Source organism: Penicillium vulpinum (genome assembly GCF_028829585.1).
Source record: "Penicillium vulpinum strain IBT 29486 chromosome Unknown utg000003l_segment0_segment0, whole genome shotgun sequence".
Classification (NCBI taxonomy): domain Eukaryota; kingdom Fungi; phylum Ascomycota; class Eurotiomycetes; order Eurotiales; family Aspergillaceae; genus Penicillium; species Penicillium vulpinum.
In genome coordinates this window covers 2,757,398-2,782,383 of record NW_026643243.1, presented here as the reverse complement: position 1 = coordinate 2,782,383, position 24,986 = coordinate 2,757,398, and the positions used below count along the sequence as shown (strand labels likewise).

At 45.3% G+C, this 24,986-nt stretch overlaps 7 protein-coding genes across 7 annotated transcripts; 5 read left to right on the top strand and 2 right to left on the bottom strand.

Annotated features, from left to right (window-relative positions):
- Positions 1-303: 303 nt before the first annotated feature.
- Positions 304-2,635, top strand: N7479_006165 (uncharacterized protein; the record flags this gene model as incomplete). Its single annotated transcript, XM_057253861.1, has 3 exons — positions 304-1,336; positions 1,400-2,181; positions 2,243-2,635. 3 exons carry the CDS (start codon positions 304-306, stop codon positions 2,633-2,635), a joined length of 2,208 nt encoding a protein of 735 aa, XP_057107723.1.
- Positions 2,636-3,947: 1,312 nt separating this feature from the next.
- N7479_006164 (uncharacterized protein) lies at positions 3,948-4,448 on the top strand (the record flags this gene model as incomplete). Its single annotated transcript, XM_057253860.1, has 1 exon — positions 3,948-4,448. The coding sequence occupies one exon, from the start codon at positions 3,948-3,950 to the stop codon at positions 4,446-4,448; it is 501 nt and encodes a 166-aa protein (XP_057107722.1).
- A 1,718-nt stretch (positions 4,449-6,166) lies between these two features.
- N7479_006163 (ABC transporter integral membrane type 1) lies at positions 6,167-10,186 on the top strand (the record flags this gene model as incomplete). The annotated part of the gene is made up of 11 exons (XM_057253859.1): positions 6,167-6,401; positions 6,483-6,704; positions 6,762-7,453; positions 7,522-7,684; positions 7,764-8,120; positions 8,172-8,295; positions 8,350-8,421; positions 8,478-8,512; positions 8,707-9,334; positions 9,403-9,864; positions 9,952-10,186. The coding sequence occupies 11 exons, from the start codon at positions 6,167-6,169 to the stop codon at positions 10,184-10,186; spliced, it is 3,225 nt and encodes a 1,074-aa protein (XP_057107721.1).
- Positions 10,187-10,921: 735 nt separating this feature from the next.
- On the bottom strand, positions 10,922-12,291 carry N7479_006162 (uncharacterized protein; the record flags this gene model as incomplete). Its single annotated transcript, XM_057253858.1, has 5 exons — positions 10,922-11,345; positions 11,419-11,561; positions 11,612-11,833; positions 11,898-12,002; positions 12,118-12,291. 5 exons carry the CDS (start codon positions 12,289-12,291, stop codon positions 10,922-10,924), a joined length of 1,068 nt encoding a protein of 355 aa, XP_057107720.1.
- Positions 12,292-13,627: 1,336 nt separating this feature from the next.
- Positions 13,628-15,643, top strand: N7479_006161 (putative amino acid permease; the record flags this gene model as incomplete). The annotated part of the gene is made up of 7 exons (XM_057253857.1): positions 13,628-13,774; positions 13,862-13,932; positions 14,029-14,142; positions 14,215-14,639; positions 14,699-14,761; positions 14,821-15,146; positions 15,206-15,643. 7 exons carry the CDS (start codon positions 13,628-13,630, stop codon positions 15,641-15,643), a joined length of 1,584 nt encoding a protein of 527 aa, XP_057107719.1.
- A 724-nt stretch (positions 15,644-16,367) lies between these two features.
- Positions 16,368-20,511, top strand: N7479_006160 (putative sensor histidine kinase/response regulator; the record flags this gene model as incomplete). The annotated part of the gene is made up of 3 exons (XM_057253856.1): positions 16,368-16,438; positions 16,515-20,182; positions 20,231-20,511. 3 exons carry the CDS (start codon positions 16,368-16,370, stop codon positions 20,509-20,511), a joined length of 4,020 nt encoding a protein of 1,339 aa, XP_057107718.1.
- A 2,064-nt stretch (positions 20,512-22,575) lies between these two features.
- On the bottom strand, positions 22,576-24,546 carry N7479_006159 (MDR family MFS transporter; the record flags this gene model as incomplete). Its single annotated transcript, XM_057253855.1, has 4 exons — positions 22,576-22,907; positions 22,974-23,702; positions 23,789-24,203; positions 24,283-24,546. The coding sequence occupies 4 exons, from the start codon at positions 24,544-24,546 to the stop codon at positions 22,576-22,578; spliced, it is 1,740 nt and encodes a 579-aa protein (XP_057107717.1).
- Between the last annotated feature and the right edge of the window lie 440 nt (positions 24,547-24,986).

Below are 24,986 nucleotides of genomic sequence, written 5' to 3'. Positions count from 1 at the left end.
CAAGGTGAGTACATAGTTGTCAAGGCTACCGTAGTGGCCTTTGATTCATGAAGTGATGATGTTTGTAGGTTGTTCCTTTTAAGATTGCAGTGTTGCAAGATTCAGCAAAAGTCTTACAAGCTATATATCTATGATCATTTATATGGCTGTTTCACACTTCATTCGGAGTTGGAGGCGGAATTCCCCGAATAGGAAATCTAATGAGGTCCGATGCCGATGTCCGATGCCGAGACTTTACCTCCTCTCTCTCTCAGGCTTGATTGAAAATTTCTTATTCACCATTGAAAAATAAATTCGGTAAAAATGGCAACGCCTCGTCGAAATGGACGGCTGTCATCGTGCGAGCCTTGCCGGAAGTCCAAACTACGATGCGACCACCAAAGTCCCATCTGCGGTCGATGTCTCTGTCACGGCCAGGCCGATCGTTGCTTCTATCACCCTGCTCCGCTGACTCAGCCGAGCGCACGAGCCCCCAGGGTAGTCTCCCGGAGACCAAAGAGGCAGCCGCGCCCGGACAATCAGTCGGTCTTTCGTTTGGATCAAACGATTTCTGGAACAGCCGCGCCAGGCCAGCCGTCAGGTTTGCGTTTGCCACCGCTTACCGATGAGGGGGATACGTTACCCGACCAGCATATCGCGAAATGGACTCCTGAAGAGAAGCAGACCCTGGGACCGGGAGTTCTAGGGTTGGTCTCCCCTAAAGATATTTTTAGGGAGTATGAAGATATCCTACGTGTCGAAGAACCAGGCAGCCTACCAGCCACAGTACCAACAACTACATATCCACTGAATGACCCAAATCAGGTGTTGCTAGGAATTCAGATTCTATCACATCTGCAGAAGATCCGTTGGTTCTATGAGATCATTGAATTAAAGAACAAGATTTCCCTAGGATGGTTTCTTGGTCCTCCATTGACTCGGGCCTTGTGTGACTCTATGGAGCAAATGTATGATTGTGCAGTCCGTAACTCTCAGGATACTCATGCATCGCTGGCCCTTTTGTCCCGTCGAATATTTGTCAACACATCTAAAGATGTCCGAACACATCCGACAATGAATGTGTCTGAGTATTTTGATTCAATAACCCCGAGATGGGAGACAATTGGACTTGTCTTCGCCCTGTTAGGGACAGCATTATTCCATACACCTGATGATGACCCGATATTCACACATCGCAACCCGTGGAAGCTTGAAAAACGCCAGCTCAGGAATATCGCCACCGCCATTGGAGAGATTTGCTGCCAATTTTGTAATGGTGCTGGGACGACTAGCGATTCATTTTGCTGGCTCATGACCCAGCAAATAGTTCTTTTGACTTCGATGTATGGCGACAGCGGTACGCCATCACTTTTCAATTTTACCCACTGGAAAAGAAAAAAAAATACTGACATTCCGATAGACTATAGGGTGTGGCAAAAACTTGGAGATCTATCTACCATCGTTTACGCATTCGGCTTGCATCAATCCGATGAAGATATTGAAGAAAAATTGCCGTTCTTCTTGGTGGAGATAAGAAAGCGAGTCATGGTGTGCGCCTACGCAATTGATAAGGAGTTAGCGACCTCTTTGGGGCGTCCTCCACGGATCTGCTCTCGATATTGTGTTATTCCGCTTCCCTTGGATATAAGCTATGAGAAGATGATCCTCTCCCGTAGTGAAGGAGAGGAGGCAGTGCAGAATCTCGACGCGAATGGTTGGAACACCGAAGGGAATCTGACCATTGGGGTCAGACTTCGCATCGTGCTACTAACGAGTTTGTTGCGAGAAAATATCCTAGAATTGTCTTTGAGTCCTACGACTCAGGATATTCTACCTAAAGTTGAGTTCGTATCCCATTATAGACTTCATATCATGCTGATTTCAGGGACTGACCGGAAGAAACCGCACAGAAAGTTGATCCAGGAATCTCGTCAGACGCAACAAGAACTTCCCTCATTTTTACACTGGTTCCCCGAGGAAGCTGCAGCGGGTGCTTACAGATTTACACGAGACGAGGGCCGCGCCTTCGCTCACATAGAATTTACGTATCAGGAGTTTCTGCTACATCGAATCTTGCTAAAGCGCGTTGGAATAAGCTCGCAAGGCCTCTTTGAAAGCTCATTAGAACTAGTTACCACGCTGTTACACACTATTTCCATGCAGACCCAACCTGCTCACTTGATGGCGAAAATGTCGTGGGATGTAAGACTGCTCTGGGCCTTCATACTGCCATGGGACCTTATAAGCTTATATACTATTTTAGTTATGCTACATGGGTCTTCCTGCTGCAGGCATCCTGACTTCGAAACTGCTCTCGGAGCATACCTCTCAGATATCGAATCCATTATCCACGCCGCTAGCTACCAATGTTCGCTGGCTTACTATCCAAAAGCTTAATATTTTCGTCTCTCATCTGACCTTCCTGGTGTCGCCGCACGAAGGGAGTTATGAGATTGCCCAACAAGGGGCGAAATTTATTCGTCGGGTGCTCGATCGAATTATTTCTCCTGCGTGTCTCCAACCGGACCCTTTGGTTCCAGATATTGAAGTATCTGAAAATTGGCTTGACGTCTGTGATTTGGACGGCAATCTTGATTTTGTGGCGTGGTTTGATAACATCCACTGGCCTCAGGACCCATTGCTAAACTTCACTTGACTTTATTACAACAACCTCCTTTATTTTAACATATATTGTTAAGAGGCAATACAAAGGCCCAATCTTGTTCAGAAAGATAGATGTTGGAACGCACATCAGAATTTGTTTTCCGTAACACAACAGTAAAGGCATTGTTTACGGAACACTACCTTCTATCACTTTCAAGTTTCATCTTTCTATTTAATAAATTCATATTCATCGATAAACCATCCTTTCCGACTAAAGGATCAAATGAAGACGAATGAGGAACGACACATCGCACATCGCGTTCGCTAAATAAAGCCATCGATGAATCCTCAGTTCAATATATATTCATAAAGCCATCGAAATTCTTCAATAGAACTACAGATATACGGAACATTGACTTCAAATCTGCTTTCCTGTCCTCATGTATGAACAATTATACTTCACAACCCTTCCAAAAGCTTGATCATCATACATGCTCGGCGGAATCATGTCACAATCAAATTCTGCCCCACGGATACCCTGTTTGAATATCCAGTTATTTACCTAGATTTCAAGGTTAGTATGTTCCCGGATCAATTTGCTGAGTGGATATACGGACTGATCTTCCAGGCCTCGTCGGCCTCTCAAGCAGTGCGTGCAACGAGCGCTTGTGCTCCAATAGCCCAAGCACAGGCGATGTAGAGAGTCCTGGTAAGATGCATCTTAGGGAGTGATTCTAATTCAAAATTAGGTACTGGAAGGATCTGAAGCTGATATATTGAGTTGAGATGTTCACAAAGCTGATGTGTGGCTTCAACAAATGGGTAACATTGCTAGCTTTTATATTCCTGTCTCTGGACTTCTATATCAGCCCTGTATTTTGATTGAAATAATGAGTATCAGGGAAACACAGATGACGACAAGATTTTCATGGTGTCAGATGTCTAGTATCTCGCGCCAGGCTCTACCTTGCCGTGGACTCGATCTAGACACTGAGATTTGGTGCATTTTACAGCATTACGTATATACTCTCTGTGCTTCTATCTTTACCTACTTTCTTTTTCCTTATTCGCTAAAACAGTATAGAGCTTCAAATAAGTGCCATTGATGTACTAATTACCATACCAAAAGTAGACCTCACTGTGCAGACATCGTTCGTGATGAAGAATGTATCAAATCTACCGATCGACTACCTCTATACCATTCCGACCGACGCTACAGCCGATGGTTGAATGTGGCAATCCGAATTATAACAGTTCTCCTGGCGCCTTGGGGATTTATATCCATCTGCCTCCAATTATCTCACTTCGACAGATTGCGTTCTGCCAAACCCGATATATACAGACCCGAAACTCTGGAACCAAAGATGAACCTGTGCGACTGTGGGCACAGCATCGAGGAGGCCATTTCTAAGCGTTGTATATACGATTCACTGGTTACAGCTTGGCTACCCCCTCACTGCCGAGACGACGAACTGAGGGCAGAGTTCGAGAAATCGGGTCCGTCACCTGATAGATCGTGGCCATACTATGCGGATGCAAATGCGATCATCCAGATTGGAAAGACACAGGTTACACTTCTCGGAGACAGCAAAGGAAGCTTCTGGGGCCTGAGAGACTGGCATAATGCACAGTCCATGTTCTATTGGGAAAAATATATACGAATAAGGGAAACGGGGATAGTGATGGAACGGAGGTTTGATAGTGTCGCTCATGCGCGGCATTGTAGGCGGCTGGTTATGAACCCGAAGATGTTTCACAAGCAGCTTTTGGAGGTACCCGTGATGATGAGCTCAGGAACCAATGAATTCGAAGGTGGATATGAGCACACACATCACCATGAGCAAGGCCAAACCCCGCAGGGATGAGAAGCTTGAAGTTTTCCATGGTCTCTTTTGCTACTCAGGGGGTGTTGCTACTCGTGCAGATTTCGTAGGGGAATACTCCTGTATATAACGCGTGCCCTCTCTCAAACATTGAAACTGCTTGAGAATGATGTAAGTAGTTGTATATGGTAGAAGGGCCGCTACTAGCAAAACTGCCAGGTTCTCTAGAACAGTCAAGCTTTGAAATCCACGGATTTACGTGCATAAGTAACATCTCAGAGAATATATAGAGATTCACGTACAGGCCTCGCTCCCGGGAACAGGTTAGAAGTGCTATAACACACCTGCGATCCGTCGGCAAGGTCTAGACCTAGAAGACGGTCTGAGACAAGAATATTACATCGAAACAAGTATTCCATCGGAATGAAGAGATTATCCATCCTCGGAGTTCAACAGCTGATATTTCCTAAATAGGTAATTGATTGTGGTTGTTCCGAGTTGGCCATGGAGTTAGCGATACCCACATAAATACGCATCTAACCTCAGTATAACTTAGTGCTTTATCCCATGGAATCAGATAAATTTCTCGAATGCAACCGAACTTATCTGGACACTTAATATACGTCGCAAAATACCAATGTCAACCAGCTTGTGCTCGTCATTGGAAGCCGACAATCGCTTTGGCCCTCGCATCAGCATCGATTGTCGTGCATTTGACTTTACCCTCTTATTTGAGGACATATTTTTCACATCTTTGCCAGCCGCAGTTTTCTTATTGATCTTACCTATAAGACTTTGTTTTCTCCGGCGCGAGTCGGTCAAAGTCATTTCATACAAATTCGCGGTCTACAAACTGGTAAAAGTCATGGCTTCTACCTTACCTGACTTTGTCTAAGCTCAAGCAGTGCCTTCTCGCCGTGTTATTTGTTCTCCAAGTTCTGTTTGCAGCATTTCAAGTCCGAGAATCCGTCCTTCATACGCGGGCTTTTTTGCCTGCAGTTATACTCAACATCATGGCAACTTTTGCGGCGACATACGCCTCCTTTTTAGAAGACCAGCGATCTGTGAAACCATCGGATCTTCTTATCCTCTATTCCTCGGCCTCTAGCATTTGCAGACTGCCGCAGTTGCGCTCACTATGGTTAATCCCATCCGTGGGAGTTTGTCGATATCTCTCACTAGCTAGCTTGCTTTTGACGGTGGGAATTATAGTTCTCGAGTCGGTTCCAAAAACCAAGATTCTGCACTCTAAATACTGTGGTGGTACTGACGAAGAGAAACTCGGGGTTTGGAGCCGAAGCTTCTTTATCTGGATACTGCCATTCCTACAGACAGGGTATCGGGAAGCTCTCGAGGTCGAGGATTTTCCAGAGGTCGACAAGAATCTTCAAGGGCAAGCCTCGGGGAGCAAGCTTGGAAAGTTCTGGGATTCCACAAGCACAAACGGCTCTCATCGCTTAATCAAAGCTGTATTTCGTGCATACGGATGGGCCTGCGTCTCTGCAATCCTCCCACGCCTGGCCTTAAGTTGCTTTACCTTCGCGCAGCCCTTTCTGATTACAGCAACCGTGAATTATGTTGGAGGGTCATTGTCATCAGAGCCTAGAATTTACGGAAATGGACTCATAGGCGCGTACGTTCTGGTGTATCTGGGGTTGGCGGTAGGTCTATATCCATTGTTTCTAATGCATGATGTCTCTGATGGTAAAAAAAAGGTTTCAAACGCCATATATTGGCGTCAAACATACCGTCTACTCACCATGATGCGGTCTGGCCTTATATCGATGATCTATGACCAGACTATCGACCTGACTGCGGCTGATTTGACTGACTCCGCAGCTATCACATTAATGGGCACTGATGTGGAACGAATAGTGGCTAATTTGAAGAACTTGCATGAGGCATGGGCATCCATCATAGAGTTAGGCATTGGGATTTGGTTGTTAGAGCGCGAGATCGCGATCGCCTGCTTTGTACCTCTCGTCATCTCACTAGGTAAGAGTTTCCTCAACTCATTTTCAGAGATATATTCCGAGAGCAACCACTGAGAAACTTTGCCACTAGGTTCTGTGTTAGCAATGGTCCCAGTGTCAAAAAGATCTGGACAGGCGCAAAAACAATGGATTGAGCGAGTACAAAAGCGGCTTGCAGTGACAGCAAACACGTTAGGAAATATGAAGGCTGTACAAATGCTCGGGTTGGGCAATGTTATCTTACCGTTGGTGTCACATCTGCGTGAAATCGAAGTGAAAACTTCTCTTACTTTCCGAAAGTTGCTGATATGGCAGGTTGCGCTCTGTAAGTACCCGAGATGGATGAGATATCTACTAGGACATAAACTGACGTTGAATCCAGCCAACTTGCCTGTTGTCCTCGCTCCCTTTGCTACATTTACAATTTACGCGATAATATCCGTTGTACGACACGATGGGTCAATCCTTTCTGCTCAGGCATTCACATCCCTCGCTTTGATTTCTCTTCTCACAAATCCCCTACTCATATTTTGCCAAGCCATGCCCTCACTCTGGCAGGCTGTCGCTTGCTTTGACAGGATTGAAGCATATTGTGGGAAGGGGAGCTCTTTATCTACAAAATATGAAGAGGAGGTTCAGCCATTACTGACGCCCGAAAAATACTATCCATTCTTGATCTCATTCCAAAATGCAAACATAGCCTGGTCCCCAGAAAAAGAACCTGTGCTTTGCAATCTCACTGTTGATATCCCCCAGGGCATTACTATGCTCATCGGTCCTGTCGGATGCGGGAAGTCAACTCTGCTGGAGAGCATTCTTAACCAGCACATGGTGACAAATGGTTCCAGAACAGCCTCATTCTCAAGAGCGGCCTATTGTCCACAGATCCCATGGATCAGGAACGACACAATTCGGAACAATATCATCGGATTCATGGAATTTGATCAGACATGGTATGATTTTACATGCGCAGCGTGTGGCCTGCAAGACGACCTCGACACTCTTTCAGATGGTGACATGCATCTGGCTGGAAGCAGCGGAATCTCACTTAGTGGAGGCCAAAAGCAGCGAATTGTGAGTCATTGTGCATAACATGCAACTATCTTTGTATGTACTAACAAATCCTCTCTTTCTATCGGTAGGCGCTCGCCCGAGCAGTCTACTCTAGACTTGACGTGATTATTTTAGACAATGTGTTCAGCGGGCTAGACTCGACGAGAATTGCTCTTATCACGGACCAGCTTTTTGGCAAAGACGGCCACTTTAAAAAACGGGGGATATCGGTTATTCTCGTCATGAGTACCTGTATGTTTTGAGATCCACTGAGGGCAAATAATGCCTATTAAATCACGATCAAGGATCACTGCTAAAAAGAAATACATAGATCAGTTGCTTGTGCATGCGGATCAAATCCTGATGATGGACGAAGGAAAGGTTACAGCATCGGGGTCATACAATGAGATGCTTTCTAAGGAACCGAACATTGTCTCAAAACTTCAGAAGCCAACGTCTGATCCTCTTCTTGCAACGGCAGAGATATCAAATTCTGGCCTCGCTGTTGTGCCAAAAAAAGCTCACACCAGAATTTCTGTGGAAACAACCGACGATAAAAATATCATCCATGTTAAGCGTCAAGGGAATTGGCCCGTGTACAAATACTACTTTCGGAGCGCAGGATACGGTCTTCTGGTTTCGTTTTTGGCATTCACTGTTGTTGAGGCTTTCTGTACCAGCTTTCAAGGTCTGTTCTGTTCGATCCCTATTGACAAGAAGGAAATCTAACTTCTTCCAGCGCTATGGATTCAATGGTGGGTCGAGGCAAATGAAGAGCAACCTAACAAGCAACTAGGGATGTATCTCGGTGTTTACGGCTTGATACTTGGATTGACATTTTTGAGTCTCGTTGCTGGCTGCTGGTACGCGTTGGTAGAAGCGATTTCTTTTTTTTCAGAGCTGACTAGAGATCCTAGGTTGCTCTTCGTTCGAGCTCTCAATAACACTTCGTTGAATTTGCATTCCGATCTTCTCCAAACAGCGTTTAGGTGGGCAATCATAGTCTAACATCCATATTTCGGTATACTAATATTTTCTATCGTAGGGCACCGATCAGCCTCTACCAAAGTGTAGACACCGGTTCGATAACGAATAGGTATTATTGGTTTTAAAATTTTTAGCCTGGGCTGTTGTCTGTTTCTAATATATCTGAAATAGGTTCAGTCAAGATTTGGAACTTATTGATATGATGCTACCCATATATGCCGTCAATTGCGTGACTAGTGCGAGATATTCTTCAATATACAGCTAGGGCTAACTAACTCACTCGGTAGATTTTGTTGATGTTTTTATCAAGATTATTATTATCTGTGCGATGGGCAGATATCTGGCAGCCTCAATCCCATTTTTAGGGGTGGTTCTATTCTTCCTTCAGTCATATTACCTGCGCACATCCAGACAGGTCCGATTGCTGGATATTGAAGCTAAGGCGCCTCTCTACACACAATTTCTCGAGACAATCCAGGGCATATCAAGCATTCAAGCCTTTAACTGGGGCCCCCAGATGCGAGAGAAAAGCCACAGCCTTCTAAACCGATCGCAGCGACCTGTCTACATGCTTTACAGTATCCAGCAATGGCTGATTCTGGTTTTGGATTTGGTCGTAGGGGCCATCGCAGTCATTTTGATTGCCATGATCACATCCCTGAGAGATCAATTCAATGGAGCATCCATTGGGGTTGCACTTAACATTCTACTGACACTCAATCAAACTTTGGCGAATGCTCTCAAGATGTGGACCATGACTGAAATCTCTGTCGGGGCTGTATCGCGCGTGAAACGCTTCATAGAAGACACTCCCTCGGAAGAAAGCCGCGTGGGATCTCTAATTGCTCCTCAATTGCCGCATGTCTGGCCTTGCAGTGGTGCGGTGGAGCTCACGGACGTGACTGCTGGATATGAGTACGTATTATCTCGCCTTAGTGGAAGTTCTTTTTTTTTATAAATAGTCAAAGCTAAGTCAGAAACAGCCATTCAACCACTCCGGCGGTCCTCAAAAGCCTTACGATAAGTATCAAGCCTGGGGAGAAAATTGCAGTTTGCGGACCATCCGGAAGTGGAAAGACATCACTTATCATGGCGATACTGCAGATGCTTGACCTTCAGTCTGGGCGTATCAGCATAGACGGTGAAGACCTCGCTGAGATCTCGAGAAGCACAGTCCGATCGCGTATCAACGTTGTCCCCCAAGATCCATTTTTTATGCCAGGCACCCTCCGGTTCAACCTTGATCCTTGCCAGTCCGTGGTAGATGCGGAACTGATCCGTGCCGTCGAAAAGGTGGGCCTCTGGGATCGAGTTCGTGCCAAAGGGGGTTTGGATATGGAGTTCTCTGCTGCGGACTGGTCGGTCGGGCAGCGGCAATTGCTTGCCTTGTCTCGAGCCCTTGTAAAGAAGAGTGCCTTGTTGATCTTGGATGAGGCTACAAGCAGGTAATGACTAATGAGATAATTGTTTTATCCATCCCCGAATTTTCTAGATTTTCATCGAGATAGGTGCTAATAATTTTCTTGTATTAGTGTCGATTGGGAAACGGAGGCAATCATGCAGGATATCATCGAGAAGGAATTTTCTCAACAAACTATCATTGCGGTGGTGCATCGGCTTCGTTATATTCATTGGTTCGATCGGGTGATGTTGCTCAAGTATGGGGAACTTGTGGAGTGCGATAGAGCTGAAGTGTTGCTACAGAGAGATTCGGAATTACGGAAGCTATATTTGGCTTTCCAAGAGCTGCCTACTGATGGTATTTAGTTGGGACTTTGTATTTACTGGTGCTATCCATCTGTTATATAGACCTCAAAATAAGCTCTTTCCACATGTCTTTGTTTTTCGCTACCCAAGGCGTTAAAAATATTCAAATATATCCTAAAGAGTAAGGGATATCCTAGGTAGAATTCTGTTACAACCTGCCCCTGGACTGGCGAGTTACACACCAAAAAGACAAATATATCTGAGCATTACGCTCAGATATTCCAGGCTCCAATATATATATAGCGCGATATGACACTCATCAGCTGTATACTCGGGAAACCTTCGCTTCAGAAATATGTACATATCTATGGACCCCCTTGCTATGAACCTATAGCGTTAACAAAGCTGGTTATCAAGCGTAAATAAGGAGATGCGCTATCTCATAGAAAAGTTTTCGCTTGGGTACGAAGGCGCTAGAAAGATGGTTACATGCAGAGGATGAGGCGGCAGTGACACGCCAGTTGATTTATGAAGAGCTCGAGTTGCGATGAGCGCAGCATATCTGCTAACCAAATGGAATGGACGGATATATATGTTAATTGAAAATCCGAGTCAAAGATTCTGTGTGGTTTGACAGGATGTTGAAATATTATTCCCCGTGAATAAAATATGATATTTTACATAAATTCAATTCTGTCAGGAGAGGGCTACGTCGAAATGTATGGTGGAATGTGAGTAGCTTGATTGAGTAGAGTTGTAGAAGCTAAGTTCTACGAGCTATGAAATCTGACAAATTCAATGGGGGTTAGAGGCTATCGAGTGCATCTCATATTCCTCTTCCTCCACCATCCATTCCCGTGTCTGACGGATAATCAGACGTTGCGAGTGCTGACTATCCTGTGATTTCCGGGAAGTAGTCAGATTGACATCGCCTTCATCTCCTCGGTTCATTGAGTAGACTTGAGATTGGTTGCTCGATGCGCTTTTCCCAGTGGGTGTGAAATACGAATGTTGACCGTTGCCGTTTGTGACGCCCTGTCCCCATCCTGTGTTGAATGCAATAACAAACGGCTTTAGACATGGCACTGTGGATACCATAATGCTGCAGTGAAGAAGAACGGCGGTCATAATTATTGCATCCGATAGATGTAGAGGCGCGTCGGGATGGAAAAGTGAGCGGTCGAGATAAGTTTGACGGAGGATAATTAAGATGATAACCCTAAATATCAAAGAATAATGATTAGCCATTACACTTCTTCGTTACCTTTTTCTTAGGGATATGAGACACTCACGGGGTCCTCGTCCCAAATGCAAAAACCACCGCCCATTTTTGCTTCCACCGCATCTGAATCCCCCATACCAGTAAAACACACAGTCCGAAGGTGAGGACATCTGTAATCACGTCAAATGCAGTGATAACTTTCCAGGCAATACCCTGCTCCCACTTGTTAGCTGCGTCACTTCATTTGAGTAAGTATAACACACAATTTTACTACAATGTTGCGCCATGGTAAATTGGTATTGTGGGAAGCAAGTGAGGCCAACCGCAAGAATTGAAGCAGGTGTCCACGCTGTCGCCATGCCCAAAAGGACATTGGAATAGAGCAAGTAGCGTTTTTGTCGGCCTAGTTGTTTGAGAAGCAGACATACGGAAATCTTGGCCGCGCCATGCCCAGCCAGGAATAGGAGATTCGCTGCATAGACGCTCTGAACTAACTTTCGTCAGTTCCTTTTCCCCCAATTAGCAAGTGGATTTGGGAGGGAAGTTAACCTTTCCAGCGCGTGTTAAGTTCGACAGCGAGCTTTCGTCCTCCGGTCGGCCTAGACCATGGGAGATTGCATCCATGATTGTTCCTACATGAGCGATGGCTATTACCTAGAAAATTCAAGCGCATCAATATTAGAGATGCATTGATCAAATTCAAGGGGCGATGAGGCCAGGGGAAAAAAAGAAAGGTCAGGGGATGGGGATAATAACGAATAGAGCTTACACTCCCGGCAAACACAACCAGATCATCAATCTTGACCGGTCCATTGATTTCAAGACGCATATAGAGTCGAATCAGGGTCACTATGATCATCCATGACATAAACAGTGTTTCAACGATGACAATCAAACCACTTCGATTCGTCGCCGAGACCGCATAGGGAGAGACAGACTCCATGAGAGGGGCTGAAACAAGCAAGATGTGACGGGGAATAGAAATCAGAGATTTTGCGATCAGCCATTGTTATAATTTTTGAGCAATACTAGGGCCATATTTGTGGCGGATGAATGAATCGAAGGATCAAATGAACGACAGGGGTCCTGGTAGATTTAACTGTTCGAACATACAATGTTATCTTCGGAGGTTTGGGCGCGATGTACGTGGGTCATGCAGATCATTTTACAGTACGGAGTAGCATTTTACTGCAATTAAAAAGTTGATTAGAATAAATTAACCTCTATAAACCGCTCTCCATCAGGCGAGGTCGACCTTACAAATAGGAAGGTCTGACCCTTCAATAATTATTAGCCAAAATGACATATTTATAACTGGGCTGGCCTATCTTCAGCCAAAACAAGGATAAAAACTTAAATTAATAGCAATGATTTATTTACTCCGTAGCGCGGAGTAGCTATAAAGATTTTAACTGTGCCAATATATCCCGGGGGTTGTGCAGGTGCGAAAACTAACATAGGCTTAGCAGATCTATATAGAAACTTTTTCTTTATATACAATACAGAGTACAAGCCTTGAAATACGGACAATTTTGTAGGTGGTAGCGAACCGTGGGGGCGGGATCTCCAGAGTTGTCGGCCTAGGCCATTGTTCGCATCTTAGTACTCCGTACGGAATACGGAGCACAGAGCACGTACTCCGTAAATCATCGCTAGAGCTAATTTCGGAGGAATTGTGAATCAATATATAATTCACCCAATCAGATGATTCTGACAAAGTGTCTACATGAATAGTCAGCTAGGATTGTGATCCTGAATGGGGCCAGATAGCTAAAGGCAGACCTCGGGGTGGTAGCTGTGCATGTAACCCCCCCACTTAAGCCAAAAGGAAGGCTGGAACAAATTAATCACGCATAATAGCCTAGTGTACTCCGTAATGCGAAAAACACCCAACTCGTGGAGCCAGGATGATAGTGTTTACTTCATACGACCGGCGTCCTCCTAGTGGTGCCCTAATGCATCGTACTTTAGCCGCAACCTACCAAAAGCTTTGGTTGCTGACCAGGGTTCACAATATATATAAATTATTATTACTACTCTAGTTTTTTAATGTCACAGTATCTGCCCCTACCTTGTAATTTTCTTGCCGAAAGCACGGCTATATTCTCGCCCTAGTTGTACCATCGTCAAGTTAATATTTTTGATTCCCTTATCTACTTTCCGGTTGCTCTTTCTTTTTTTCCCTTTTACTGTTTTCCCCCTTTACTGTTTTTGCCCTTTAGACATCCTTCAATTAACTCCTTTCCCCATCACCAGAATTGAAGTGATAATCATTTACCATGGGGCGTGAGGACGGAATCATGTTGGACGTCCAACAATCCACGGCCGAGAAGACCCCCTCCATGGACCACTCATCCTCCCAAAAGGCTGGTACGGCGCAAGACAAGCAAGACATGTGGCGTGCCGGGCGAGATCAAGAACTGAACGTATGCAACTCTACTCAACTTTGCTGAATCCCCGTTTCCAAATCATCAAAGCTAGAGAGAAGAAGCAAAAAATGACAGGTCCTATAGAGAAACTTCCGATTTCTTTCAGTTTTAGGGTTTACGGCGGTGTTGATGTGCACGTGGGAAGCAGTTCTATTGTAAGTCTCTCTAAGTATATTGATCGATATCTCTACTAGAATAATGAACTCTATTATAATATATTGAATCATGTGCTGACCTATTAATAACATTAGCGGTTCATCTTATGGATTAACTAATGGTGGTAAAGGAGGTATGATCTATACTTACCTGGGAGGCCTGGCAGGGTTCAGCTTTGTGATCCTCTCAATGGCTGAGATGGCTTCAATGTATGTATAGTTCGGACGCCTTGTCAATCCTTGGCGGGCTGAGATTCTAACCCTTCTTTTCGATCTTTCTAGGGCACCATTGTCCGGTGGCCAGTATCATTGGGTGTCGGAGTTTGCACCTGCCAGTTCCCAGGCCCTGTTGAGCTACATCACTGGCTGGATTTGCGTGTTGGGTTGGCATACCGGTATCGCAGGATGCTGTTATACAGTCGCTAACATGATGGTCGGCGTGATTGCCATAAACTATCCTGATACGTATAACTATGAGCCATGGCATGTCACACTGCTCGTCATTGCGGTGGCCCTGGTAGCCTTGATGTTTAATACATTCCTGGCCCAGAAGCTCCCCTTGATCGAAGGTATCATCTTGATTGTGCACTGCTTCGGTTTCTTTGGAATTTTGATCCCACTTTGGGTTTTGTCCCCGAAGATTCCTGCTTCCGAAGTCTTTGGTTCAATCGAAGATCGGGGTGGATGGGGTAATAATGGACTCTCGTGTATGGCAGGATTGGTTGGACCCATCTATGCATTAATTGGTGTGTCTTCACATCGATAGATCCTATTTTGGCTGTTACTAACGATATATCTGGGAAAGGCCCTGACTCAGCAGTTCATATGGGTATGTATCCTGCTATTACCCGATCTATGTAGGGGAAATTAACTAATATCGTGGTACAGCGGAGGAAATTCGAGATGCATCTCGGGTGCTCCCCATGGGCATGGTCTGGACGCTGATCCTTAACGGGTCCACTGGCTTTGTCATGATAGTCACATTTGCGTTCTGTGTGGGAGACATTGATAAAGTGCTCCAGTCTGAAACAGGCTTCCCCTTCATACAGGTCTTCCTCAATGCTACAGGATCAGTCAGCGCCACAACAGGGATGACAGTGGTGATTATGATCATGCAATTTTGCGCGGCAATCAGTAATGTTGCCACTACCTCTCGTCAGATCTACTCGTTTGCCCGAGACAAGGGTCTTCCCTTTTCCAATTTCTTGGCAAAGGTAAGTTGTTTGACATGCCCCCATCCATCACCTTCACTAAAATGGGCGGGAAAAAACAGATTAATCCAACCTTCACGGTCCCATTAAATGCCCTTTGCGTCAGTCTCGTTATTGTCTCTCTCCTCTCCTTAATCAACATTGGGTCTTCTGTGGCTTTCAACGCCATCATGTCCCTGGGTACAGCCGCCCTTTTGTCCTCCTACATTATTTCTATTACCTGCGTCCGTATTCGACGTTGGCGCAATCAACCGCTACCACCGGCACGTTGGAGTATGGGGAAGTTCACTCCCGTCTGTGACACGATTTCCATCATGGTTTTGCTGGTGATATGGATCTTTAGTTTCTTCCCCTTGACCAAGGAGGTGGATCCGACTACAATGAATTGGAGTGCGGCTATCTTTGGAGGTGTCGTTGTGATTTCACTCGGTTATTATGTTATCTATGCCCGGAGAGTCTACAAGGGTCCAGTGACACGGGTGAAAATGATACAGCAATGAGAAGGCATTATCTAATTAGCTGGGGCTAAAAAAAAGTCATATAGATTATTGATAATTTTAGAATAAATGGACAGCTTTTTTGTCTCTCATATAGTTCTTGTAGTCCTTGTACAAAGTACGTAGTCTAGAAGATCTATGTATGTGTGATCCCCATGGGCCATTGAATATTAGGGCCTACCTAAGTTAGGTAGTTAACTACCACTGCAATGACTAAACAGACGTTCTGCTTGTCCTTATGATCACCTAGCAGCTAAACAATCTTATTTAATCAATTAGGAGTAATTACATAGTTAACTAATTATCCATGGATGTAGTTAACTAGTTAGCAGCCTGATTTATCTATGTGATTACATATGAGAATAGTTCAAACTCACGTGCAACAGACCCAAAGGCGGTGTGGGCATTATTGCCACTCTCCACAGTTTCTGAATTCCCTGTTCAAATCAAAACGGCAAGCCACAAAATAATACAATTGACGATCGAACCAGCTGGGAACAATATGATTGACGGATCGGCCCATTCATATTTTATGCCCCTACGGAGTACTTAAATACTAGTATTTAGGTAGTTATGGACCAATGGTTGTCTTATGTAATGCAAACGGGTCCACTTCCAAGATTCCAAGATTCAAAATTTAGGTCATAAGATCTCTGCCATACCCAAGTCTGTCTCCTAGTCTGTCTGGTCATGAAAATTATCAAAAAGAATTCGCTACATATATCTCATGTCATCGCCAGAGCCAGCGCAAGATGGACCACCGAAGTTCAAGCTAGCACAGGAAAGGGAACTATACAAGTATGTGGACAGGGTTCCACTATCCTCATCCCCGTTACCAGAATGCGAACTAAAACCTTACATTCATAAAAAAAAGATATCTTAAACTCAACGAAGTTTTTCAATCTGGTCCGAACGTTCTCGCAACACCTGAGAATTCACAAGATCAATATCCTGCCTATGTCCCTCGATCATCACCAGATACCGCTTTGACAGCCTTTGCCCAGCTAGGAGTTTTGAGATTGAAGGCTCAACGTGCCTTGATTTCGCTCTTCGGTCGGAACCAACAGTATGTCCTTGCAGAGGCCACTCGAACACTCAGTCTTCAAGATCATACAGTGGAGAATGATCGCGATGCGTTATGGTTAGGTTGCTGCGTTGTCCCCAAAGAGGATGGGATATGTCAACAAGTCGCCTCCCTACCGCAAATCAAAACAGAGGATGAAAAACATGCGATCAAGGGGGGTATATTCGTGGTACCTGATTTGTGTGAGGACGATCGGTTTAACCAATTGAAGATGGTCACTGGCGCTCCGAAAGCAAGGTTCTACGCAGGTGCCCCCATCATTAGTTCCAAAGGGATCACAATCGGATCCTACTGCATTATCGATGACGAGCCACGATCCGGACTGGACGCGCCGTTGGTAAAGTTCCTGCAAAATATGGCATCGACTGTTATGACTCACTTGGACATGGCTCGATGCAAAGCGGAGCATCATCGTGCAGAGAGAATGATTGTGGGGTTTGGAAGTTTTGTGGAAGGTAGGACGACGCTCCGCAAGGAGTGGGTCCAAGAAATTGGACTACGCCTGAATGAACAGGAGCATGAAGAAGGTCACCTAAATATACTACAGCAAAATGCACAAATCAAATCTGGTCTGCTCACCACTGTCCACACTCGCCCATCCTCCTCACCGCTACAGTCACAAGCATCTCCACGAAATCGCCCGGAGCAATTCATATCCTCCGACTTGTCTAGTGTACCATCACCGAGCCTCTCCCCAGGACCATGCTCCTCGTCGTCAACGACCCAGTCCGACAAGGGCTCAGACGCCAGTATCGACCAGATATCAAGGCTCAACAAAATTGAGTCGCAAACCAGTTTTTCCGTCCGAAGCACGGCGTCGACCGAAAATCTACAGGATGACATGCTGTCCATCGGGGTTCGACAAGTCTTCTCGCGAGCAGCTAACATCATCCGGGAGTCGATAGAAGTCGAAGGCGTCGCTTTCTTCGACGCGAGCATTGGGTCTTATGGTGGCCTCGTTAGCGATACGAAACGAAAGGGGCCAGGCTCGGATAGCGGTACTTTGGAAAGCTCCATGGGCAGCAGCGACGATAGCACCGGATCTGATTCTCAGAAAAACTCTACCGCATCAGCTGGGAAGGACACTATTCCAGAGAATTCTACCCCAGAGAATACGACCGTATGTGAAATCCTAGGCTTTTCGACTTCGACTACATCCAGTATCAACGATGAATCAAAAGGAAGACTTGCCCTCCGGGAAGTATTGTTGAAAACGCTTCTGCGGCGTTACCCACATGGCAAGATTTTCAATTTCAGCGAAGAGGGATCGATGTCCTCAGATGAAAGTAGCGATGCACCCTGCAAGAGCTCGTTGGACCGTGGTGGTTCAGACCCTAACGCCGACCTTATTGGTAGAAGAGAAAGGGGAAGCCGGAAAAAGACGCGTAGTGTCATGCTCAAAGAAGACGGAAATATTCTTATTCGCCTCTTCCCGGGAGCTCGCAGCATCGCTCTCCTGCCAATTTGGGATTCCCATCGAGCTCGATGGTTCTCTGGCGCTCTGGTATGGACAAACACACCGAGGCGCGTCTTCACGTCTGAGACTGAGCTCACGTATCTGTCGGCTTTCGGAAATAGTATTATGGCGGAGGTGCATCGTCTAGATGTCGAGATGTCGGAGAAGGCGAAAACAAATCTGGTCAGCAGCATCTCGCACGAATTACGAAGTCCTCTCCATGGTATTCTTGGCACCTCAGAAATACTTCGGGATACGGCGATGAACGCACTTCAGCACGGATTGGTACACACCATTGAATCTTGTGGGCGAACGTTGTTGGATACGATCAACCATTTGCTGGATTTTTCGAAAATAAACAATTTCCGGAAGGAAGGCAACAAAGCTATCCATAAACGGAAAAGCCCTTCAAGACGACACAAAAACACAGACCCATCACCTCATAGTAAGCCTTCACGGCGGACACGACATACCGGGATGATTAGCCTGAAGTCTGATATTCAACTGGATGCCGTTCTGGAAGAGGTAATGGAAAGTGTTTTTGCAGGATACAGTTTTTACCACAGCCCACAAAGATCAATGGTGATCGACCGCCCGAACCACATGGCACTCGACCTATTGGGGCCCTCCCAGCAAGCGAGTGAGGTTAGCATCATTCTGGATATCGATGAAGCTACGGAATGGAGATTCTCCACCCAAATAGGCGCCTGGCGCCGCATTATGATGAACATTTTTGGTAACGCCCTGAAGTACACCAAGAGTGGCTTTATCTTAGTAAAGTTAACAGCATCGCCTGTCACTCCTGTCAAAGATGCCTTTCCCGGAGGACCTTGTGACTTTAAGGTGACTCTCACGGTCAAGGACACGGGCATCGGGATGAGCATGGAGTATCTGCAGAATAGCTTGTTTACTCCATTCACACAAGAAGACTCGCTTGCCCCTGGAAACGGACTAGGGTTTAGCATTGTTCATCATGCGGTTTTATCCATGGGTGGTCACATCGAAGTCAGTTCACTCCGGGGCCGTGGTACTGAAGTTTCGATTGAGGTGATTCTCACCCACGTACCCACTCAAATTACCAACCCCAGTCCCACCGAATCCGAGCCCCTTTTGAAAATGAGACCCATTACACGTGGCATGAGGCTGGGACTCCTGGAGCTGGGATCACCTGATATCTCCGATCGAGATGCAATTCTCTGTACTTCTTTGGAGAAATTGTGCAAGAACTGGTTCCAGATGGATGTCCATATTTTGAATCCATTAGAGCCTTCTTTCCCCTCGTGCGATTTTTACGTTGCTGTGCAGACAGACACCGAATCAGTGAACACTTGGGAATCGTGGTTGTCGAAAACCCAGAACCATTCCGATGGTAATGTCGGGAATCGAAGATCTCCGATTGTGGTAATTTGCCGGTCACCTGAGGCAGCACATCTCATGTTTATTGCAGCAAGCCAATCGAAGCACGAGACTATTGTCGAATTTATCAGTCAGCCCTGTGGCCCGCGCAAGTTAGCCAAGGCTTTTAACATTTGCATCAAGCGACAACAAGGCCAGGAACCTCTGACTGGGGATGACTCTAATATAGATCAATCTCAGAAGAAAGCACTCCAGTTGACAGAGTCATCTCCAGTTTCTAGGGAAGATATCGAAGCACAGCGTGCAGAAGATGAGATAGATTTCCAAAACCATCAAGCAGGAAAAGAGGCGATGGATGATGCATACCGCAAGTTGGACAAAACGGAAGACTCACAGCAAGCCGAGAACACTCATCTTCCTCGAAATGAAAGTGACGCTGTCGCATTACCCATTCGTGAGGGATTGACCAAAATAGAACAGGAGCCGACTCTGGCAGTACTGTTGGTTGAAGACAATGATATCAATCTGCAGATATTGGTTGCACATATGAAGAAAGAAGGATACGGCTATACGACAGCCCGCAATGGTTTGGAGGCGTTGAATATTTTCAGAGCTTATCCCAGAAAGTTTGGAGTCATTCTGATGGGTAAGTGCTTTGCTTCTTGTATATGAAGCACTATTCTAACAAGCACAGATATCTCCATGCCTATCATGAACGGGTTTGAATCTACTCGGCTTATTCGCAAGGCTGAGCGTGAATATCAGAGCACGCTCGATATTTCAGAGAAGGAATCATTTAGACCTGCAACTATTGTCGCCCTGACCGGCCTTGCAAGTGCTAGTGACCGACACGAAGCTTACGGGTCAGGAATGGACCTCTTTTTAGCAAAACCGATCCAACGAAAAGATTTATTCACGGTATTGAATGAGAGAAACCATGCGAGGTCAAGAAATCCTCTCAGTAATACGATATGACACACTGCTAATGACGTTCTTGTTTTATTTTTGGTGTCATGTATATATATCATGTTACTTGTGATGAGATTCTGTGTTTGGTATTTGTTTTCCTTCTTTCAATTTTACCCTTTTACTAAGATCAGTACTGATTATTGGGGATTCGGTTGAGTTGCTATTGGGCCCATCGAGCAGCGGCTAGATTTCAGTCACGAGCCTTTTCTTTTAGCGCAAACTGCATGGAGTACGGAGTAGTTATGTTTAATTGATATCCTTGCCAACATAGGTGGGCATTGTTAGGATTGGTTGCTTACATAGCATTGCCAAGTACCAGGTAGGTAGTCGATCATCTTCCTTTCTCTCTGGGTCTTCTTTCCCCATATCTCGGATATCTCAATACCATGCATTCGTGTTGCTCCCTCTATCCTAACCATTTCTTCTACATTGTAGTCCCCCCCCACAAATATTATAATACATACGACCATAGGGTGTGGAAAACAGGGCTTCCCGTCCGCTCAGCCGTACTTAAGCCACACGCCGGTGAGTTAGTAGTTGGGTGGGTGACCACCAGCGAATCCTCACTGTTGTATGTTTTTTTCTTTTTAGTTCGTTAGAAAGTCAGTCACACATACCGCCGCCCTACTTCAGTTCAGCCATTCAGCCCCTTCACCTGAACGCGCTGAATGAACACCACTATTTTGCACCTGAATTTCCTGTATGGCGCCGAGGCACTAATGTGGCCTTCTTCCTTTGCCGACTTTTCCTTATACTTGCCTTGTTTCGGTCACAACTCTATAGACTGGTTTTGGTATATCTTCCACCGGTCTATAACCATCATCTCCCCGTTTAGGTTAGCCGGTAGGTGATGGTCAGTACATAGTGAAATATTTGAGATAAAATTCATCACCTAGCAACTTTCATTGCTTATGAGAAAAACTACGATATAGAGAAGGGGAGGAAAAGAAAACGCGTTACCTAGAAGTTTCGAACTCAAGATATTGTCGTTAAATTATTGTCGGGAAAGTCGCCTATCCCCACTACATGCCGTTATTCTAGACATGCAGGTCGTGATACTGGCCATCCCTTGTCCGATGTCGCCGACCAATAGCCCAGGACTGCGTCACTCAGGGCAATTATTCATCTGTGTCACAGTGACAAACAATGGCCTATTGAGATTCTCCCAGTAGTCACATGATCACTCCCATAGTATTAGACTCTCAGAGTGTATTCCTAGATGCTCTCCCTTACATAGGTAGCTTTACATAGCTTTATCTAATACATTACATTAGTCCCGTAATCTATCTACTCTCGTAGATTCTAACAAGGCCAAAGACGCAGAAAGGAATCATAAATCATGTCAAGCTAGAGGTAGAGAGATATATACGTGCCGTCTTCGAAACCGACACCTCACATATCCCTCCATTAAATTATCATCCCACATCTCCACCATGCTCTCGATTTCCGGTCAATTTCCTCTCCCTTCCACCCTCACACCCTCGCATTGGTAGTTCGTCCGGGACTGACGCCGCTGTCGCCCGCCATATTGGACCATTCAATTCAATGAGTTTAGCTTCCATTATCAAGGCATTTCGGTATGATGACTTGAGTTGTAGCTCTGAGATATTTCAAAAGATTATGCGATACTTAGTCCATTAATAAATTAAGTATTACTAACACTCTACATTTTGAATATAAGTCCCAATCTCACTTCTTTATTTTTATTTTTTAAACTTGTTTAAACTCATCATTTGGAACGTTGGTGACTCCGATGGAGTATCGTTTACTCCTTCCCAACAAGGGGCCGGCGGTATATTGTGCTAGTAATATTTTCATTCCACCGGAAGGGCTTTGGGGAAATTATACTGATTAATTGATGTTAAGAAGCTGATATTAGAAAAAAAAGAGTGCCCACACAAACCATGAGAAAAATTTCTACCCTATATTAAACACTGTTAAGTCCAAAAAAAAAGAACAAAAAGATATGAAGTCTACAACTAAGCCCATCCTCAGACACAAACTTGAGGCACCTCAAAGTACAGATATAAAGGCACACAAAGTAGAAAGACCATGATAAGAGCAAGGCCATTACACAGTCGCACTGATGGGGGCACTCTCAGAGCCTTGTGCTGCTGCATGGGCGTCAATTTTCTTGAATCTGTTGAAGAGGCTGAGACAGAAAGCGATTCCCGCCGCAGCGATCGAAATGGCGTAAGCGACCTTGAGACCGGTCATGTAAGCAGGCAAAATAGCAGTCATCTGATCAGCTGTAAAGACGTCTCGCAGCTCGCTCGCACCAGTTGAGATCACTAAGGCTGAGTTGATGCTCGGTGCAGTTGCGGCAAGTTTGATAATAATCTGGTTGACGAAGGCAGCTTGTGCTGCAGCCACAAAAACTGCACCCCCAACAGTTTGGAAGACTGAGACATGAGGTGTGTTAGTAGATTTTTACCGGATAATCAAGAAGTGGTAGGCAAACTACTCACAGACGATAACACCCGTCACGGTTGCAATATCACTGGGAACCACCGTACCATGCACCGCATTGATGGGAACCTGGTAGGCCAATCCCCATCCAACTCCGCCGACGATTTGGTATCCAATCCACTTGCCTGTGCTTGTACCAATTTCCAGCGAATACAACAACCCCGAACCGATGGCTGCCAGGACCCCACCAACAACCATAAGAGGAGCAGTATGACCAGTTTTGGTGATGCTGCCACCAGAGACAATGATAGCTAACGACATCGAGACAATCAAAGGAAGGTTTTGTACACCAGACATAGTAGGACTGACATTTTGAACGCTCTGGAAGTAGTAAGGAAGGTAATAGACTATGATAAAGTACGAACCTGCGAAAAGAAACGCGTAGATTGAATTCACAAGGATGAGGCGGTTCGACATCAAACGCGGCGGGAAGGCAGCACGCTCGCCTTGGAACCATTCCCACACCATAAAGGCAATAATCATGAGAGGGAAGCCGACAAGAAGACCGATCACATTACTGGAGTTCCATGCCTTCGTCTGTCCACCGAACTGCAGTGGCAAGATATATGAAGTTATGGTACAGATTAGAAGGATCGTCCCGATAGGATCTATCTGCAGGAGCTTCTCCTTGAATGTAGCCTTAGTTGTCGAAGCTCTGTCAGGTGTATGAAAGAAGAAAATAATGGAAGTGGCTGCGACGCCTCCAACGGGCAAATTGATGTAAAAGCCTAAATGAAAAAAAAGGTCAGCGAAGCCCAGTGTCCAGTGAAGAACAACTGTTTTATTTAATCAATTGAGTAGCAGAAGTACTCACACCACCTCCAAGTTACTTTATCAGCGAATGCACCACCAACAAGGGGGCCAACAACCGACGCTATACCGTAAGACATGCCAATAATACCGGTGAAGAGTGGACGCCTTTTTGGACTAGCAATGAAAGCGATGATAATGAAGACTCCACTCCCAATACCAGCTGCACCGATTCCAGCAATTGCACGACCGACAATCAGTGCCACAGAATTTGGAGCCACACCACAAATCAAGCTTCCAAGCTCGAAAATGAAAACCGCAAGCAGGAACGATGTTTTCAGCGGGAAAAATTTGTATACCTTTCCCCAGGTTGATTGGAAGCCTCCAGTAGTCATAAAGAAAGCCGAACCATACCAACTGGCATCATCGAGGCTGTGGAATTGATCGGTGATTTTTGGAATAGCCGTAGCTACAATCGTCTGTTTATTTCACATTAACATTAGATGATGGCACTTTGAAGAGTGCCTCCGCTCCTCACTGATGGATTATGATACATACCATGTCGAGGGCAACCAAAAAGATGCTCATACCAAGAGCAACGACAATGATGAGTAGCTTGAGACCATGAGGATACTGTGCTTTTTCGTCCAGGTCAAGTTCTTCAGTATCTACATTTCCCGATAGGTAAGAAGTCTCTTGGTCATTTGAAGCATTGTGATTCTCGCTCTCTAAACCGACCGCAGAAGGAGCGTTGGTTATTGATGTCTGTACGCTCAATTTCGTGTTCCGCCGCTCTTTTTCCACGTCGAATGTTGAAATCATTTCCGCTAATAGTAATGGTTGGAATGTTACCGGTCGATAACTGTAGAGGAATAATGTCCTCGACACGACAGGCCAAATTGAAGTGAATAATAATAGGTTCACATGGAGACGAGGCTTTTTAGAGCTCGTTTAATAGTTTTGAAAAACAGATATCAAAAATGTCGGCCGACTTTGAGCCTGTCCTCGGCGGAGCTTCTTCCAGACGTTTGTCCGGACGGAGGAACGAGTAGGTAAACAGTCATGGCCCGTCGCAGCACTTTTCGACCGTACAGTGAGGCTCGGGATACGGATGTCCCTAGTGGCAAGTAAAATGCTCACACCCCCTTAGATTTTACTAGCGTTGGGAAAGATTAGTACAGTTAGATTACTATATTAGCTACGTGCTAAATGGCTATTTGTAGTTTAACTGTTAGACAATATCCCGAGATCATCGACCTTGG